The sequence below is a fragment of the Lissotriton vulgaris genome, chromosome 7, assembly GCF_964263255.1.
Source record: "Lissotriton vulgaris chromosome 7, aLisVul1.2, whole genome shotgun sequence".
Lineage (NCBI taxonomy): Eukaryota > Metazoa > Chordata > Amphibia > Caudata > Salamandridae > Lissotriton > Lissotriton vulgaris.
Genome location: NC_141695.1, coordinates 1160502374 through 1160522531, shown reverse-complemented (window position 1 = coordinate 1160522531; position 20158 = coordinate 1160502374). Strand labels below are relative to the sequence as shown.

The 20158-nt window shown below is 41.3% G+C and overlaps 1 protein-coding gene and 1 pseudogene across 2 annotated transcripts in view; one reads left to right on the top strand and one right to left on the bottom strand.

The window, feature by feature from the left end:
- Nucleotides 1-20158, top strand: part of LOC147703086 (protein Shroom1-like) — a 219451-nt gene that overhangs the window by 185349 nt on the left and 13944 nt on the right. For both annotated transcript variants that reach the window (XM_086931624.1, XM_086931623.1), the window contains exon 4: nucleotides 6418-7095. In XM_086931624.1, coding sequence (XP_086787750.1) covers nucleotides 6418-7095 — 678 coding nt within the window. The remainder of the gene's footprint in view (nucleotides 1-6417; nucleotides 7096-20158) is intronic.
- On the bottom strand, nucleotides 17045-18674 carry LOC147703087 (ATP-dependent RNA helicase SUPV3L1, mitochondrial pseudogene; annotated as a pseudogene).

Genomic DNA, 20158 nt, shown 5'->3' with positions numbered 1-20158 from the left:
CTCCAAAAATATGATTTTCCTTTTATAGGTCTCGCCTAGGCAGCACTTGCGTGGTCTCTTCGAGACATGCTGCATTCTGGATATGGGCATGAAACTCAGCCCACTTTCGACCCATCATTTTAATGGGCTTAATAGTCCTGCCTTAGTACTACATATTCTCTTCTTGTAACCTTCTATGATGACTGCCCCTGTTACAGTGCTCTTATTTTTCATGTTAATTCATGATACTTGAAGAGCACTCTTTTTTCTTTTTGATGGCCTGGCTCTGCTCGTGCCTGTGTGTTAAGCTTAGTTCAGGCTAAAAGGGAAACAGCCGAATCATTTGCCTTTGCTTTCGCTTCATGGCCACCTCAAGTTCAGCGCACGCTTCCCGCTCTTTTCATTTTATTTATTTAAACTTTGTGCGATGTTCCTTTTATTTTGAAATGTTATGAAGATGCGTGGCACTCAGATTTATTTAGGTTCCAGGATGGGCTTTCATCGAGGCTCCAGCCAGCCTCTATAGTTGTCTAACTTCAGCTATTAAAACATTCATTTATAACCAAATCATTTGCCACTGCTTCCGCTTCACGTCTGCTACGAGTTCACTTCCTGCTATGTTATTTTATGTCATTTTTATTTGTTTAAACTTTGCGCGATGCTCCTTTTAATAAAAACATAAAATGTATGGAGATGCGTTGCACCAGATTTATGTAGGTTCCAGGGCGTACTTTCAACGAGGCTCTAGCGAGCTGATTTAGTTGTCTTACTGCAGCTATTATAAAGAGTATATCTTTAACTGAGCTTCCTTTTTAAAAGTACCAAACTCACAAAGACAAGCAGCACGATGTTTACATTTTGCTCATGTAGAGCTCTTCCCATATTGCTTGTGTGTTTACCCGGCTGCATTGCGCTCTTCCCATTTTGCTTGTATTTACCCAACAGTTTATCATTTCAAGATGGCTCTGGCGCCATGAATGAAGCACCCTTCCTGCATACATGTTATGTTTACTTCAGGCTGAATTGTTAACAGCCGAATCATATGCCACTAGTTCCGCTTCACGGCTGCCTGGAATTCGTCACATGCTTCCTGGTATATTATTTTTATTTATTTAAACTTCGCATGAAGTCCCTTTTAATTTTAAAACCTTATGGAGATGCACCCTGCCGGATTTATTTAGGTTCCAAGGCACACTTTCAACGAGGCTCTAGCGAGCCGCTTTAGTTGTCTAGCTTGAGTTGTAAAAACATTGCATCTTTTTCTGAGTTTACTTTTTAATGGTCCCGGATTCACAAAAAAAAGCATTGCAAATACAATACGTCTCACATTTGTTGGAGTTATTGTCATTATAAATGCCAATGTTTTTTACCCAGCCATGTTGGAGGGTGCAGTACCATACGTGGCTAAAAGAGAAAAAGATTCCCATTTATAATGACAATAACTCCAACTCCAACAAATACTAGACCTATTGCATTTAGTTCTTGCTTCAGTCAAATACAGTGCTATTGACTTTGCAAATGTCAAATTAATATGGCGGACAAACACCTTTTTTTTCTATTTGCACAGTTTTGTCACGATTGCAGCATGCTACAATGTGTGCCGCCATCATTAATGCAAAAGTCAATAAATAATAGTTAAAGTAAAACAAAAAAGTTGTTTGCCCGCCGTATTACTGTTCCATTTGCTAAGCCAATAGCTCTGCATTTAACGAATACAAGACCTATTGCATTGCAAATGCTTGTTTAATTGTTTTAGGCCCTGTGGACAGTGGGGACAGAAACAAGCATTTGTGCATGAGCACCACATTCTTCTCGTGCTGTTTTACCGAGCGCAAGGCCTACAAGTCTGAGCCCATTAGGCCTAGCCACTTGACTGGAGCTAGCATATCAGCCCATCCTGTCAGTGGGAGACTGAGCAGGGGCTAGTGTACCAATCTCTTAGACATGCTGAAGCAGCATCAGTGCCCACGGTGGCTGGACTACATGATGTCAAGTCCAGACTTTTTAAGTCCGGGTTCCTATCCACATAACCTTTTTCATTCCACAACTTGTGCTCCAGGGTCCATTTGTCATCTTTGATGGTAGCAATCAGATCTTAATTTCATAAAAAATGACTAGTATTTAAGCAGGGCTACATTTTGAAGGCTTCTGAAAGCCATTTCTTAGAGATCAAGATGGCCGATGTCTGAACATAGCAACATGGAACTGGATTGCCTGGTTTTCACTCCAATGAGGCAGGCATGGATTCCAAACATTCACAGTTCGATGATCAGCTGGGTCTAGTTGTTTAGCGGATTATTGCTTCCACTGCAAGAATCTGTGTTTGATCTGCTGATCATGGTTCAGATCGGGGCTTTTCTTCTTAACCATTCATCATTCTAAGTTCCGTACAATAAGCACCATTGAAATGGGTAACATTCAACATCTTTGATTTGTCAGTAGTATACCCGGTAGGAATAACATGCAGTTTAAAAAGATGCCTGTTGTATTAAATTATATTATCTATGAATTTGACATCAGTGTGAGTATCCATCAGAATGGAGATGTCCCATTACGTGTTAATATAGCTGCAGTGCTTCCAATTTTAGGAGTCACCAAGCATCCTCGACTTTGAGAAGTTTGTCATGGAGTAGTTGAAGGCTTTAGTAACAGTGGAACAGTACTAAAATGTCCAAGACAAAGGAGTGTGAGGTTCTGGGGTATGATTACTATGGTGTAGGAAGGATTCACAATAGATGATGGGTGAGAATGCACAATGTCTCGGCATACTATGGTGGTGCCTCACACTCTTGTTTGAGGGGGCTTCTTAAAAATAATCTTTTACAATTCTAACATTAAGTAACATAGTAAAATACTTTTTCCTACTCCACTACATTTGAAAAGTATTTTCACCATATTTATCTATTATTTCACTTCCTTGATCCTTGATTTTTGGGTTGAAAACTACAGAGAACACTCACAACGAAGGGTGAGATACCACACAACAGATAAATGAAAGAAGTCTAGAGAGAAAATGTTGCGTTACCTCACCATATTTTTCAATTAGTTTGTGTATTTTATTGTTTTCGTTTACCACCAACATGGTGGCTGATAGTTAGAACCCGCGTTGATGGGGTACGCTATTAGAAATTAATGTGAAGTGGGAAATAATGTGAAGCGGTTAACAAAATTGGACTATCTTCATCTTGTTGGTCAGCACTCCTCGTGACAGAAAAGAGGCTATGGTTTTTCTCAAGGAAGTAAAGTCATCCTCACGTGTGCTGGGGCTGATGGAAACAGAAGATGGTGTCCGGACCTGCATACTCCAACATTCGGTATTTGCGGGAATCCAAGTAGGTTTGTGGCGGGGCTCGATCCTTAACGGCGTAAATCAAACATATAGCCATAGTCCGTTTGGCCGGACATTTTTACAGACTTAGAGGCCGATTCCAATCTCGGTTGGAAGGGCACCGAATCGGGTTCGGCATTAGCGAATCCGATTCAGGGGCTGAATTTCCATAAGAGTAGTACACAGGTCCGGAACGTCGAAGTATGATGAAAATAAGCGCAAAATCTCTGTCCGAATCGTTTCCGGGTCCGAACCGCTCCGTACGACTCGGTCACAAGCAAACCGTGGTGCGCAATGGAGATGTTTCATTACCGAGCAAGTACGATGCTCGATTCAGACAGCCGGATCGAGTCGGAGCGTCCGGCTTGCAATAGCTCACGGAGTTGGACTTCGGGGGTCCGCGTCGGACCCCCTGTTATACCCGCAGCCTTACGACTCGGACACAGGGGGAGACCCATGGGTCTCCTCAACACAGGCATGTACGGTGCAAATGGCACCGATGCGTACCCACTGTAGGGGGGGCACTTGTCCACGACGTACCCATACAGTCAATGGAGCCCACGTACGCGTCGTACGACCAGCTCCCATTGACTTCTATGGGAGTCCAACCGAACCGAGTCAGACAGCATACGGCCGCATAGTACTCGCTCGGTCGGACTGCAGGAGTCAGGATCGGTCGGAAAACACCCGGGATCCGGCTCGGTCGGAGTGCTTTCTGACCCAGATCGGAATCGGCCCTTTAGTATGAGCAGTTCTGCTCCATTTCTTGTATATGAATATTGTTTTATCGTAGAATGTGTGACATATCGACCGTCTTGCTCGTAACTTCTCATACGGCTAATTAAATTGAATGGCCCGAGAAAAGTCGGTATCACTTGAAGTCTAGGGACTCTTTGAATGTCATTTTCACGGTCCTCCCGGCTCTAATAACAATTAGCGGTGGTGCAAAAGGGGTCCCAAACCTTCAGGGGGACCCAACTCATCAATGCGGCCCGTTCAGTCCAAGTTCAATTAATATCTGTGAGATATGGGAGACTTAGGGGCCTCATCACATTCTGTGAGGGTAGGGCTCTCATTTTGCTTTATACCTCTGCTAAATAATTTGTCTATTTCAGCATTGATATAGATATGGTGGAGGATGCAAAATTACTGTAGCCTGATTGTACATGTAAAACAAAATAGGTTATATTATTGTGTGAATAGCAGAGTGGGTGTGCCTTTACATAATCATTTATTTTTTTGACGTGAAAAACAATCACTATTTGCAACACTGAGAGAGAATCCGTTTCATATGACACAGTGTGCAGTGACACACAGGTGGGCTGTAACCCAAATAACTGAAAATTTGTATCTGTGTTTTTTAGAAATGATAAATCCGGGAAATACCAGACTACAAAAGATCTTGTATTGGGTATGAATGGGTGCGTGCATGATATGATTGTGGTAAAGTTCATGTTGTAGATCGGTGTACAATATTGGGAAACTGGAAGGTCCAGATGAAAGTAGACAGACCTGTTTAAGCATTAACTATCAGCTGAAACATTTCGATCTATGGATGTAGGAAGCATTGAGTCTCCATACACATCCAGTCTTTTTCTTTCTAAACTGTCCCTTAGTGACCATTCATTAAATTGCCTGATATAGGGAACACGTGAAGGCATTTTAACTCATTTTTTTGTAGATCCCAGCAACGTGTCTCTTCATAAAATGAAAGTGCCCCCTCCAACAGTAGGGTTGAGTTTGTTCCCGGTACACGGTTTAGTCTACCGGGTGAGGACTCTGTGACCAAGCATGCCAAAGAGAGTGATGTGGGTGACAGTATGTTAAGAAATAGCCCCCCTAACCCCCCAAAAAAATCTTCTGTCCGGGAGGCTACCTGTCCTGGTCTATTCATTAATGGGTAACTGAGGTGTCCCTCTTGAATATATATCCTCACTACTCCCTTATTGACTGACCATACATCAGGAGTACTACAAAATTAGGTCACACCTAGTGATTCCCCAAACGTTTAGAATAGGGCCATTGTGTCTGTGTGTGCAAACTGCTGCAAATGAGGTAATCCCTACAGACTCATTTAAAAAAGAAAAATGTGTGTAAATGTTTTTGTGTATTCTAACTCTGAGTGACTAGTAAATATTAAGTTCTCCTGTAGGAATAGCATGGTAAGTGCATGCATAGACTAGGTTTATACAGAGGAGCCGTATCCTCTGTACCATATTTGAAGTAATATTTTGTTTTGTTTCTAGGAGCAACCAATTACGCCCTTGCCATAGGTGTACCATTAGGCTGCATAGTACTGGGTTTCCACAGCATCAGCCATGGCAAAGATTCATATCTACTTAGGATATTTGTTCTTGAGCCTTGGTATTTACTCTAAATGAGAACCAGGGCTATCTAGTTTTCCCAAAACGTACAACGCTTGTTAGTCATATGAAGCTCAGTCTTCACTCTTAGGTAATGATCACTTTCCATGTGCCTCTTCTGCCTATTTAATTATTTTATTGATTTTGACCTCCCTTCCTCAAAGGTTTTTGCATGCATGTGCCACTCTTTCTGAAGACAATTGTCCTTTTGTTGCTTCTAAACCCTCTCCACCACTCGGGGGTATGAACATTTGAACCCATATTCTATAGTTGCCCTTTCACTGACATGCTTAACTGTACCACTGTCTTAATTTATTTATTTATTTATTTATTTTATTTGAAAAGTTTTATATAGCGCTGTCTAGACCCGGAGGTATCAGAGCGCTTTCCATGAGGAAAAAAGCATTGTTTCAGAACATGGTTACAAAGTTCCATCAGTTACTGGATACTTCTGTGACAATTAGATATCTTTAGAATAGTTTAGCCGCTCACTTTAAAGCACTTGCCTTTTCACTTAAGAGTGTCTCCAGCCAGAAACAGTCTAGTATGGAAGTTGACTGACTCTCTGCTCCCTTCCTCACATTCTTCAGTACCTTTTTTACTACGTTTCACTCACTTCTGGTCCTGTACGACTTCTTCCTCACCTTGAATAGATTTTCATGGTCTGGTAAATAATCATTGGTTATTTTAAATATGCCATTATATAAAATGTACTCTTAAATTTAATGAATTGTGTTGAATTTCTAGGTCTCTGGCAGCATCAGAAGAAGGGATAGACCGATTCTTCAGTGGAAAACAAAGTGTTTGTTCCATCCGAGGGAGAGGAAAGTCCATGGAAGAAATTGGGACTTCTGAAACCGTGCAACTTTCAGTGTTGAGTCTGAGCACAGATCAGCTTCACCGCAAGGAAGACCAGGGTGCATCACCAGTGATTTGCCCTCCACTGGCCAAGCCAGCAACAGCTGAGAACTATCAAATAAGTTTGGAAGACAGCCCTGAAAAGAGATATGAATTCCTGCCTAGGCACACCACCAGTGAAGACACGGTGGGACTGTGCAGTCTCGACTTGAGAAACTCAGCATTCCAAAGGTACTCACGCACTATACAGCCTAGTGGCACTATATCAAATGCTGATACTTCACCCCTAGTTGCACCATCTGCTGCATGTGTGCCACAGGCTTCAGAACTAGATCCGGGGACTCCATCACAGTCTCTGCCGACCAATTCTGTTGTTGAAGAAGATGACGTTTTCCTCAAAGATAGCTCACCCAACAAGGAGATTCCTCTTGATACACCTCATCGGTTTCATACACATGCTGCAGAACTGTGTTTAAAGAGTGCAGACTACTTACGGGTGTCGCCAAATCAATTATCGTGTCTCATTACCACTGTGGATGAACGGGCAGCAGTCGGGCACACTCCAAGGTAATGTTTGTCACTATTTATTTGTAATCGTTGGTTGTACGTTTTCTCTGAGATCTGTGTCTGTTTAAATTACAACCTTACAGTGTTCAAAAACAATTTGTATGTTCATTATTAAAATTACATTTTAAGAAAACTCTTTAAATTCAAATAAAAGAGCGCAATGCAAGTTAACCTGTTACGCGTTCCATTTTAGATTAGATCATGCTTGAATGTGTAGGCATAGCGTCATCAAAGGTTGTTTCTATGTGGCGGCATACTGCTGTACACTAATCCTTTATGTATCTGTAAAAATATCTCTGAGGTGTAAGACATCTGCAGATTTTCCCAAAGGCACCAAAAAGAGAATGTTTAATATTACACATGAGGGGTTGGACACTGTGAGCTGGACAGAAGAACGTTGAAAGGAACTGGTGGTCTGCTTCTTACAGGATAAACAATACCCATTGCATATGCTAACTCAAGAATTAAGTTTCTTTAATACTTTGCATGCACTAAGAACTTGCCCAACTTTGGCAACATTTTCCCAACAAAAGCCTTAACGGGGATTTAGGATGCCATGTATCTAAATAGTTTGCTATTGTTTATAGCAGGGTTTACAATAAAACATAAAAAATAGAAGAACACTCAGCACCATGTTATATTATTTGTATCCTAATGTCTGGGAAAATTTGGTCTAAAAAATTTGCATGTCCTTTAAAAAAAAAATGTAAATTTTTTTTAATGGAGTTTTATATAAAGCGCCAACTAGTACCCAAGGTATCAGGTATCAGAGTGCTTTATATAGCACCAGTTGCATTACATGAGGACACATTCATTTTTGTTAGGCATGGGGAGATTAAGTGATTTGCCTAGAATCAAGGGATGTTCAGCGTCATTACCGAGACTCGAACCCAGTGTTCCAGATTCGCCCTAGCCCTAGCCGTTAAGCCAACTCCTTACCCATGTTTCAAATGAAGATCTGATCTATGATTTATAATTTAGTAGCTCAAGCACTTCATATATTGATACTCTATCACCCTACTGGCTACCACAATGCCTCTTAAATTGCTAGCTAGCTTATTCAAAACTGTGATGGAGTGCCTCTTAGGTTCCTTTCTTATTTGTGATCATGAGTAACTTGGCCTCTGATTTGTAGTATTCCTTTCTATTCGTTTGTTTCACAAATAACTTTTCCAGTTGTTAGCATAGGACCTCAACTGCATACTCGAATCTTGCCTTCAAACATGGGTGAAACCTGGAAATAGCCACAATGTGTTTCCCTTTATTCATGAAGAGTTTGAGTACTGGTCATCTTATCAACTTTCCACTGCTCAACGGGACATAATCCTTATATGAGATTTATTTCTGTTTTTCATGAATTTGTAATTCGGTACGTTTCTACTGGAAAATATTAGCTTAAGGCTCTTCCCAGGCTTTCAGCTTCTACTGTAATCTTTTAGTTGGAACGCGGTTGACAATTTTAAAAGGCTATCGAAAATCTGCATCAATACATTCAGAGAAAAAATTCTCAATACACAATGCAGAACTTTAAATGTCCGTAACCGAAATTATTTAATGGACAGGTACTGTCGGGTACTCATTACCTGCACTTCTTTAATGTGAAAAGGAGAGTACAATCTATTCTTGACACAGGTGCAATGCTTTTAATGGAAAGGTACAAGCATTTCTCAGTAACAAACACGTACTCTGACATATTAAATATGAACACATTTATACTGAATGAGTCATTAAATACATGCTTGCATCAAACCACAATAAATAAGGAAAGGGTAGCCAGAGGAGATTTTAGGTTATTAGGTATCTGCAAATGGTTACACCTTTCTAACAAAACATTAAAAACAGTATGATACAAAGTGCACACTTGTACACTTGTCTTAATATATCAATATCAATATCAAAAGTAGCTTTATTCGGGTTCAAAATTCAGAATCCATAAAAGCACAACATTACATACTTTTAAAACAACGCTTAATATATATAATCCTTGAATCACATATTTTATATACATAAGTTGCATGCACTTCCTGTACTTGCAAACTTAGCATTCAAGGGTCGTGCATAAAATAATTTGTTATGTACCATAATACCCTACAAAGACAGAAGCTGAGCACAATTTCCAATTTTCTGTAATTACTGGGCAAGCAGCAAGAGTAACTAAAAATAATAAAACATCAAGTTTCCCCCCACACCATGCATAGTACCCCATCAAAAACCTAGCGGTATAACTTTCAAATCTGGTGGCACAGGTGGAATTGCTCATAGCACCCTAAGAGATGGGGAAGAAACACATATGCTTTGTATGATCATTTAAGTTATCACACTTTGGACATCTTCCATACTGACCTTTGGGTGCTTTCTGCTCACATAAGCATGGGTAGAATAAAGGCGACAAAACATAAATACTGCATTAATTTAGCATTTGAGTCCTATCGGTTCACTATGCATTAATTTAAATGCTTTCGTTGAGATTTTATTTTAATAAAGCTACTTGTGCGTTAACCATAATCTGCAGCTATGTCAAAAAAGTGTTTAATTCTACTTTCTTTAATGAACTGTAACATTTATAAGATATGGAGTATGCAACAACTATGTACTTCCCACCTTTGCTATCTCTTCTGGAATAGTTAGGTGATTTTGGAAAGAACATTGTCGATTCCATTCAACTGAGCATATTTCTTGTCTCGTCTTGTATCCAACATTAACCAAATATGGTACTTTCTTAGACTTTAGAGCTTTGAAGTTCAAAAAGGCAATATCACAATTCATAAATCAGAAACATGTTTCAATATAGTCATACTTTAGCAAATACATAAATCAGGATACATCAATCCACAAAAGTATGAGAAAGCAACATCTTAATGCTTGTAAATAGCAAGTAATGCCCAACCACATTCCTCTGAAATGTAGCTCAATTATTTATGCCCTATTCTGCAGCATTTATTATCTCATATGAACCTGGAAATCATATTGTGAAGCTGATTAAAATATTGACTCTAAAAAAAACATTACAGCCTGATAGGAATAACATTCTTTGTGAAACCACCATTGTACACCAATGTATTTCATCCACTATCACAATAGATTCCAAGCTGGGTGGACAATGGAAACATTGCTATCTTCACTGTCTCACACGAAAAAGCAGGTGTAAAAGCAAAGTGGTTGGCACCTGCAGCCACCATGGCATAAGAGATACTGAGTGTAGAAGTCTTGTGAGCTTTGACCAATGTTGATCTCACATTCTATCTTAGTATCAAACAGGTGACTTAACTGGGACATGCCTTCTGGTTCCAAGTGAGTTACTGATTAACTTTTTGCCAGACAGAGATTTGCTCTACAGAACTAATCCAAGCTTTCTGATACAGGTAAATAAGATGAGATGTGTAGCCAGTTGTTTGTAGGAATGCGTGTAAATATAGTTTCTTAATAAACTTTTCCCACATTTTAAAGTTTTCCTTGATTATTAAATTGCACTTATTTTTAGGCTTAAATGAGCACCACTGTTGGCATTTCGAAAGTGTATACTAAAGCTTTCGTTTTAACCTCTGCTGTTAACATTTGGGTTGAAGGTCTAGAATGAGCAGGAAATATTAATAATTCCCACGTGGTCATTGCGCTTTTTCTTTCCAACAGGCTTGTTATTTATTGTCTAGTTGTATGAAAATACTGCTATATGAAATATGGAAAAGTTTCATTCCTCCAAACATATTTCGAACATTTTCGAAATAATCTGGCAAATTTTAAACCCAAAGTTTGCTACCACCCTGATGTCTCATTGAAAATTAGTTATACCAAAGTTAGTTTTTAAACCCTGCAGTCCCAATTACTAGTTGCACAAGAAAAGTGCTTTTCGGAATTAAGAGTGGCCTGATAACTGGCTTTGGAAAAACACCAGGCCTGTGTTTACTGGGTGCTTATCCACAACTTGTAAAACTATGGGTGGAGAGGGGCAGGTGTTGTGGGCAGAGGCTCAGCCCAACCACCTCTTCCAGCATGGTGGGGGGGAAGAGGCTTCCAGCACCGGCGACCAACCCCAGCCACCATGATATATTTAACATCTGCTCAGAGCAGGTGGTTAATATCCATGTTAAACTACTGAGAATCTGGGAAAACCTGCATTAAAGGACCCAGTAACTCTGGGTGTGGCAGGTTATTCCCATTCTGGAGAATTTAGCATGTGATCACTCAAGATAATGGGAGGAATCATTAATTTCAGTCCTAGTACCGCCCGATCTCCCTGCTCCCATGGGTGAGCAAAATTCTCGAGAAACATGTCAACACCCACCTAACGGACTTTCTCGAAATTAATTAGCTGTTAGACGCCACTCAAACAGGCTTCCGACCTAAGCATGGAACAGAAACCGCTCTGTTAGCAGTCACTGAGGAAACTCGAAAGATCTTAGATCAAGGGGGATCAGTGGCAGTGGTCCTCCTTGACCTGAGCGCTGCTTTCGACACATTCAGCCATGTCACCCTGCTGAGCCGCTTATCGGACGTAGGAATAGCAGGCGGGGCACTGTAGTGGCTCGAATCATTCCTGAGCACTAGGTCTTTCCAGATTTTTGATGGAGATACTGTCTCAACAAGCAGGCCATTGAACTGTGGAGTTCCACAGGGCTCTTCCCTAAGCCCTGTGCTTTTTAATATCTATATGAAACCACTGGCTGAGGTTGTTCGTCCGTTTGGCATTAAAATCATCTCATACGTGGATGACACTCAGCTATTGCTCTCTCTGGCGCAGGAGGGCGGCCAATCATCTTCATCAGGACTATCAAAATGCTTGGAGGAAGTCAAGGGATGGATGACGACATCCTCCCTCAAACTCAATGGGGATAAAACGGAGCTGATGCTTCTGGGACCCACATCTCCGGTACACTTCAACTCTCTCTGCCTCCCTGCCTAGACAACCCCTCAGCCCCCAAGGACAACATAAAGAGCCTGGGGGTCGGGCTGGATAAAGCTCTCTCCTTCAACACTCAGGCCACGAAACTGTCCGCAACCTGTTTTGGTCTTCTTCGGATGTTGAGGAAAGTCCTCCCTCTCCTGCCTATGGAGGCCAAACAGGTAGCCGTCCAGGGCCTGATTCAATCTCGGCTGGACTTTAGTAATGCCTTGTATCTCGGTGCCCCGGAATACACATTACGAAAGCTGCAGATAGTGCAGAACTGCGCAGCCCGCACATTGCTCCAGCTGTCCCGCAGACAATCAGCCAAACCAGGGCTGAACAAGCTGCACTGTACGACAAAGAATCGCCTTTAAGGCGATGTGTATCTCCCACCAGGCATTTTGGCGCACAGGTCCAGCAATTGGCCGCCAATTAATAACCCAGTACCACCCCACCAGAAATCTTAGATCAAGTCAGTCTTTTCTGGCCTCAGTGCCCAGAATAAAAATAGCAAGAGCTGGTGGCAGGATGTTCTCCCTCAATGCCGCCAAACTATGGAACTCCCTTCCCCTCCAACTCAGGTCCAACCCCAACCTCCTCTCATTCCGGAAACAGCTGAAAACCTTCCTGTTCAATGCCCACCATTAATCTCCTAGCAGAACCTCTTCCGTTCAGCAAATACACCTTATACTAGCGCTTGGACGCCCCTGGGCAGCAACCGCGCTTTACAAATACACATTTCATTTCATTTCATTTCAGTATCGCCCTGCTTACCTAACGAGGAACTCCACATAGGGCCATGTGTGTTCAAAGCCATGGAGTTGCTATTTAACAATGGAGTACATCATCCTTGGGTATTTTCATCATTAATGAATACAAAAATAATTTCAGATCTGTTATTTCCAATTAGGAAGTGTGTTTCCGGTAATTTTTGGATTGCTGGAGGTAAGTGTCATAGAATAAGGGTGTCCCTTTTCACCATTTTGACAGGAACATTGAATTTCATTTTTTCAGAAGAAACATTGGGATTATCTTCAATGTGTAGCTAGGCTGATTTTAACACCGTATTATCCATAATGATTTATTTAATCTCAAACAGTAAGCTTTTGGGTACACATAGACTGATGGAGGGGTATACTTGGCAAAGATATACCAAATACAGTGAATTACTCTGACCAGAAATCAATAAAACATCTTCTAGTGTACATGGAAGAGAGGCTGATTGAATTCCACACCACCATGCTGGTGGGAATGGGTTTATAGCAAGATTTTCTACCTATCTTTTAAGACTGCCCTTTCTCTGCCCTTTTTTAGAGGAAATATTGGTTTCTATGAGAGAGATATCCCATTCCCAATTACCTCTCCTTTGTGGTATTGGGATCATGCTCACCTATGCTGGAATATCAATTCAAATCTGACTCGAATAGGAACTCACTGCAGCTGGGTCCAGGAGCTGGTTGGGGAGCCTTTCATGTCCCGAGGCTCATATTAAGAGGCCAGCAGACTAGCCCTTGAAGTCACTCTGGGGTCCTGGGTTCATGATGAAGTTGCAGGCCCAGTTCTTCTTCCTCGGGCAAGAGGGGAGCAGGTCAGCACAGCAGAGTAGCAGTCTAGGAGAGTGGCAGTCCTTGTAGCAGCAAAGCAGTTCTTCCTGGCAGAGTATCCACAGGTTCAGAAGTGTACTGAAGAGTTTGGTTCTGAGGTCCGTTGTGGGAGCTTCTAGAGATTTCCCTTTGATGTCCCCCAGCATCCTGTCTTCCCTGTCCTGGCTCCAGATGAACTACAGGGAGTATGGAGCCCTTTGTGTGGTACCTATTGAAAGTGTAATTGGGGCTGTGCCCAGCTCCTCCCTCCCATCTTGCCAGTGATGACCCATCAAGGCAAACCTAAGCTCTCTATTGTGTGTGGCTGTCTAGGAGGAAATGGCAAAGCCCTACTTGCAACTACATGCAGTCATGTGACCAGAGACAGGATTCAGGCACTAAATGGCTAAGGCAGGAAAATGCCAATGTTCTAAACATAGCATTTTCAGAAGTGCAATTTAAAAACCGACCTCACCATCAGTTAGCATTTTAAATTGTGATTCCAGAGACCCCAAAGAATGAACTTGTCACCTGTTCCGATACGGAAATTACACTTCAAGAATGTAATACGGCAACTCAAATGTTATCCTATGGGAGAGGTAGGCCTTGTAGTAGTGACAAACGAACTTAAGAGTTTTTTACTAGCAGGACATTTAAAACTTAAAAGTACATGCCCCTCTTTTTAAATACATTGCACCCTGCCCTCTCGGCTGTTCAGGGTCTACCCTATGTTTTATTTATATGTATTAAAAAGGAAGGTTTTGGCCTGGCAAAAGTTTTACTTGTCCAGGTCCAAATGACAGTTTAAAACGTCACACACAGGCTGTCATGGCAGGCCTAAGACATGTTTAAAGGGCTACATAAGTGGGTGGCACGATCAGTGCTGCAGGCCCACTAGTAGCATTTAATTTACAGGCCCTGTGTGCATGTAGTGCCACTTTACTGGGTACGTATACGTAAATTAAATATGTCAATTGGGTATGAGCCATTGTTACCATGTTTTAAGGAGTGAGCACATGCACTTTGGCACTGGTTTGCAGAGGTAACTTGTTCAAAGTCCTAAGGCCAGCCAAAACGAGATCAGTAAAAATGGAGGAGGAAGGTAAAATGTTTGAGGGAAGATCACCCTAAGGCTGATGGGTCTAACATGTGTCCCCCCAGCTAAAAGTGGGAAGATCTACCCAATCCCTTGGAAGCTCTCATCACTAAGGCAGGAGAAACTGGATAGCATTGATGTGGTCTGACCCAGGGCTGTGTTCCACCTTATAGTAGGGAGATGGACCACCTCAACAATTTGGGATTCTCACCACTCATTTGCCTAAGCCATCTGAGGGGCATGTGGTCTGTCTGATCACATAAGTGGGTCCCAAAGAGATATAGACTCAGCTTTTTTAGTGCCCAGACCACAGACACTCTGAAAACGACTTCACTTGGCAGGTGATAGACAATCTCTAGATCAATGCAAAGGGCGGTAATCAGAAAACCACCCTAAACCGTTTGGAATGCAAATGGATTTACAACTGTAAAACTATCAAAAACGGACTGAACTCCCTCGATGAGTGGAATTTCTGCGAATGTCATTTACCTTATGCATTAGGAACGATAATGCCTCTGAGAATGTATTAGGCAGTGTTCAATGTTATTTATATGTGCCTTTGTATGTATATACTATGTATGTTAAACCATCATACTGTATTGTACCCCATTACCATTGAAACGATATAGACAAAATAGCAGCTATTACAACCCAACGCACCCTCCATTGGATGCCTTACACTTATGTCCACAAGGGCTAACATCAAGGCAGCATCTAACCAAAGAAGTCCAGCCAGCCGCCTCGTCCCCCTCATAGTGCCGTCAGGAACATATGCCCGTTAGATACCACCACAAAAAACTCCGCCTGCGCATGCATGAGTCTAGACCTTAATTTAAAACCCCGCCCTCCACACATCTCGTTCTGCCCCCACATATGCAGTGAATAAGTAAGTAGTTGGGAGATGCACAATTTTTTTTGCGTCCTCCAAAATTACTCTGTTTGCCATGTTACACATAGTAGGCGTGCATGCCAGATAAGCGCTCCGACCAATTGCGCCGCAATGTAGAACCAAACACTTAGGAACCTGTTTTAAGCTCCGAAACCGACAGCACAGCCACGTAACTCAATGAGTCCAATAAATTAAAACGTATTGTCCATAATCTTCTTGTACTCCTTATTTTAAACCATTGCTTTATACTGCCATTTTTTCATTCATTGTCTTCAATTCATTTTACTCATTTTCATTCAATAGAAGATGCATCACGCAGACACAGGAGACAAAGTGGATTCCGAATGTCATGAGTTTAATTAAGTACCCAATGCATTTCGGGACGTATCATCAAAAAAATACAAACAATTGCAAAATAAATCACCAAAAATTCATTAACATCGTTGTAACACATCAGCATTTATAACTCTTCGGTAGCCTTTTGGACCTGTGGATACTCTTGTCAGTAAGAAGGATTGCTGTGCTGCTACAAGGACTGCCACTCTGCTCGGCGGCTGCTGCTGCTGCTGTCCTGACCTCTTGCCTGGTGCAGAACCTGCAGCTTAATCTTGTACCCAGGACCCCAGTGTGACCCCACAGGACAGTCTGTTGGCTTCCTGATCTGAGCATGAGGGACATAAAGGGCTCTCCAACCAGCTACTGGACACAGCTGCAGCAGGTTCCTGACCCCAAAGTGGTGCCCCCACGTCCAGGACCCTTGGTGTGGCTCAGCCAGCTTAAATCAAGCTTTTGTGTCCGTTCACACCAAGACTGCGCTGCTTTCCCTGACAACCAGCACAAGCTGCTGCCAGCCCATCTCTTCGCACTGCAGTATCGACCGTCGTGGGGGAGCGCTAACACAGAGCTTCAGCCCGCAAGTCCCCATTGCCCGGTCCGCTCTTCGCACCACGCTGACAGTTTCCCACGATGCTCTCATTGCTCCTTATAGGCCTCTCCAACACAAATAGGACTCTTGGCACAAACTTGAGAAGGTAAAACTTCAGCAGTACTAATCTGGGACAGTACCTGACCTGCGCTCCATCGCAGTTGGCCTGAACTTTTGACTTTGACCCAGACGGGCGCGAACGGATTGCCATGGTTGGCGCTTTGTGCTTTTGGTGCTATTTTACACTTTATTCTTTAAATATTCACATATTTTACACTTTATTCTTTAAAAATTCACATCTCCAGTTCCACAGATTTTTTAATTATTTTGATCTTGTTACATTTATTAAATGTTACTCTATTTTTCTAACTTGGAACTTTGTGTGGGATCTTTTTGTGTGGTGTTTTCACGGTTTTACTGGTTGGACTGCTGAAAAATACTTTACATATTTACCTCTAAGTTAAGCCTGACTACTCTGTGCCAAGCTACCAGGGGGCCGAGCACAGGTTAGTTTGGGTTTTACTTGTGCCTGACATGGATTGTGGTTGCTGCTTGACCAGGGCTCACACCCCAGTCAACCAGTAACCCAATTTCTCACACCAGGAATTTCATTGTTATGAGCAGTCATTTCTTGCAGATCCCTGTCATTCACATTAGCCATGGCTGAAGGGCTATCTTTAGTCACAGCCATGGCACTCTTTATTTCATATTCTCTGATATATTTTCTAATGTTGAGCACCATAATCTGTCTAGCGTTGCCAAGTTCTTTCTGTATATCACTTACAAAATGAGCAACCAGGAACATATCCATAACAGATAACTTAATCACAGATGGAGATCAAGGGTATTATGAACAGCTTCTAGATTCATAAGTTACTTGATATTCTTTAGTTTCTTGGAGTTCTTCAGAGCAATTAACATATCTGTATGTCACATCAAATATCAGTGGCTTGCTTCTACTGAACTGTCGGGCAAACTTCAAAAACCAGGTGGAGAGAAAAGGCTGTGTTCTGTCAAACAATGTCAATCTACTTGTGAAAGGCTCTCAAAAATATCAATGACATTTGTCACAATATCGTCGGGAAGCTAATATGTGAACATTCCTACTTGCTCTGGCATGGGTGAAGACCGGCTGTCTGAATTTGGTAAACAGACTTCAGAATTTCTTTCAGAATCAACAGGGCCTCGGCTAGCACTGTGGTGACCAGTCCTTTCTTAAGTGTTTAGCTGAATCTCCGCACACAACCTTAAGTCCATAGATCTTGAGAGATTGTGATTGTGTCAATCTCTTTACCCATTTTTTCCAATAATGCTACAGTGTGCCAGAGAATAAAAAAAATATATATATATATATATTTTAATACTCCAATTAAGTCCAATTCCTATAGCATTTGTTGCAATAAGCATTGTGTATGGATCGTCCCTATCAATATCATTACCTTTCGTTACCGCTGCCAGCTTTGTTCCTAGTGTAAGACATCTATATATGGCTGTACATTCTTCAAGGGCTTCAATCTGTCATGTCACAGGGTAAATTTAATTTTTATTGAAAGAAACCATGCATTAAGTGTGTCTTATTTGGTATTTCCAGTGAATGGTCTTGAACATTAATTGGTGGAAGTGTCGTTCCTCAACTTCCTCTCCTGTAGTAAACTTGAGATTAGTCACCAACTTTATAGCAACACCATCCCCAAGTATCTAATTTTCTCCTGTACTTCATCCAAAAAGAGCGTTCATGCTGGTTCTCTTGATAAATCTTTGATCATCTGTTTTTATCAATCACTACAATTTCATAGAGTATTGAAACTCCGCACAACTCAGTAGTGCAATCCGCATGACTAGTCGTTTACCTCCCAGAACATCATGCAGCACTTTTTCTCCTGTTACCAGATCACATGGGACGGTTACTCTTCTGGTAGATTTCATGCACCATGATTTCTAATGGACCACAATATACTCCCAATATTGTTGTCAAATGCTTCTTGATGGCCGGGTAGGTTTAGCCACTGTTTGTTAATCCGTCATGAAATTAATTCTGTTGTTGAATAGCTCTAGATGAAACATGCCAATTAGATGGTAATCTTAAATCCCAGCTATTAGGGATATTGCCTATGCAGTCCAAAGGGAGAACATCCCCTATTTAGTCTCATAAATAAATAGAAAAGATCATCAACATTTTCGGTTTGGACGATCAAAGTGATATATTAGGATGGTATCTGTTCAGTAGGTTTTAAATAAATGACTGCATCTTGCCTTAAGAAGCATGATGAAAAATACAGAAGGTTTTGAAAATAATTTGAAGCTGAACAGGGAGCCAGTGTAGAACTTTCTAAAGGAAGAGGTCTGAATAAAGCAAAATGTAATTTGTAATAATAGGCAGAACCCATTAAATGTGTCTGAAGTTTATAAAAGCTTGGTGAAAAAAAGACAAATGTCTAACCTATTTTCTGCACCACGCCTTTCCATTTTGCTTTCTTTTGACAGTTTGATTCAATTGTGTTAAGCCCTCACGAATATAAGTTTGACTGCTACATTGCCTCCTAATTCCGACACCCGTGCATTCAGATGGTTTGCGCGGGTGTCCGAAATAAAAGCGGCGCTTCTAAACTATGCGTAAAAGTAAAAACGTTAAAAAGTGTAAATATTTTTTTTTTCAAAAGACATGATATTGTCTTCCTTGAGTGAAATCATTGTTGAAAATGAAATATATCAGAAATCTCATTACCCTAACTTCAAATAAAATAATGTTCCTTTCTCATCTTGTTAACTTGCTAATAATCAGGTTCGCTGTAGTTTACCAGGATGCCATATCCTTTCAAGAGAATCAATGGAGAATTAAAAGATCTATTTAATTCCCTCTATATATTGTTAAGAACAGTGATCAGCCGAGTTGACATGTTTTTAGCCTGTAGTCTTTGGACCCATTTAGCAGTGCACAAGGGTGCGACCGATTGCTCTACTATTGCCTGATAAACAAATACCTCTAATGAGGGTAAAGGATGCCTATAAGCACGCGCAAAGGATCAGCATGGTAGCTAAATGTTTTGATCAGATAGTTGATGATCCATTATGTTTAAAGAGCCCACCTAGGTTCAATACCTATTTCTATCTGAATCTTTAAGGGCCAGCTAGCATGGTATTACCCAGTATGAGCTTTACCAATAACATAGATAACAGTGGTGCAAACGGAGAAGAACTCCACTTGACATCTTCTCCGAAACCTCAATAAAGTCCTTCACAGGCCGCTTGCATGAATTGTTTCCATTTTTCAAAATTGTAGTGTTAGCAAGATCCCCAATGTTATGACAGTTTGATTATTGGGCATTTGTGTTATCTTTATTCTTTTGTCTTCAATTTTGATGCCGAATGTCGTATATACTTTTATTTTAACTTTGTATATCTATAGAGACTTCCCTTTCATAAAACCCTTTTTGCTACAACTTCTCTTGCCCTCGTTATATTTTGCTATATTTCTTTCAGTAGAAGCCCAGTCCCTGGTATGGTCTGGCCCGGCCGTTTATACTCAAAGGTATCTCCTAAACACCAATGTGTTCCACAAACCCTCAAATCCCTTCAAACTAAATTTGTTTTCCTCTCTATGTCCTCACAGTGCAACACCAAGTATCATGCACCCTCTATCTCCCAACCTGTACCCTGATCTGTCTTAGTGTCCTTAGTTTCTATATTC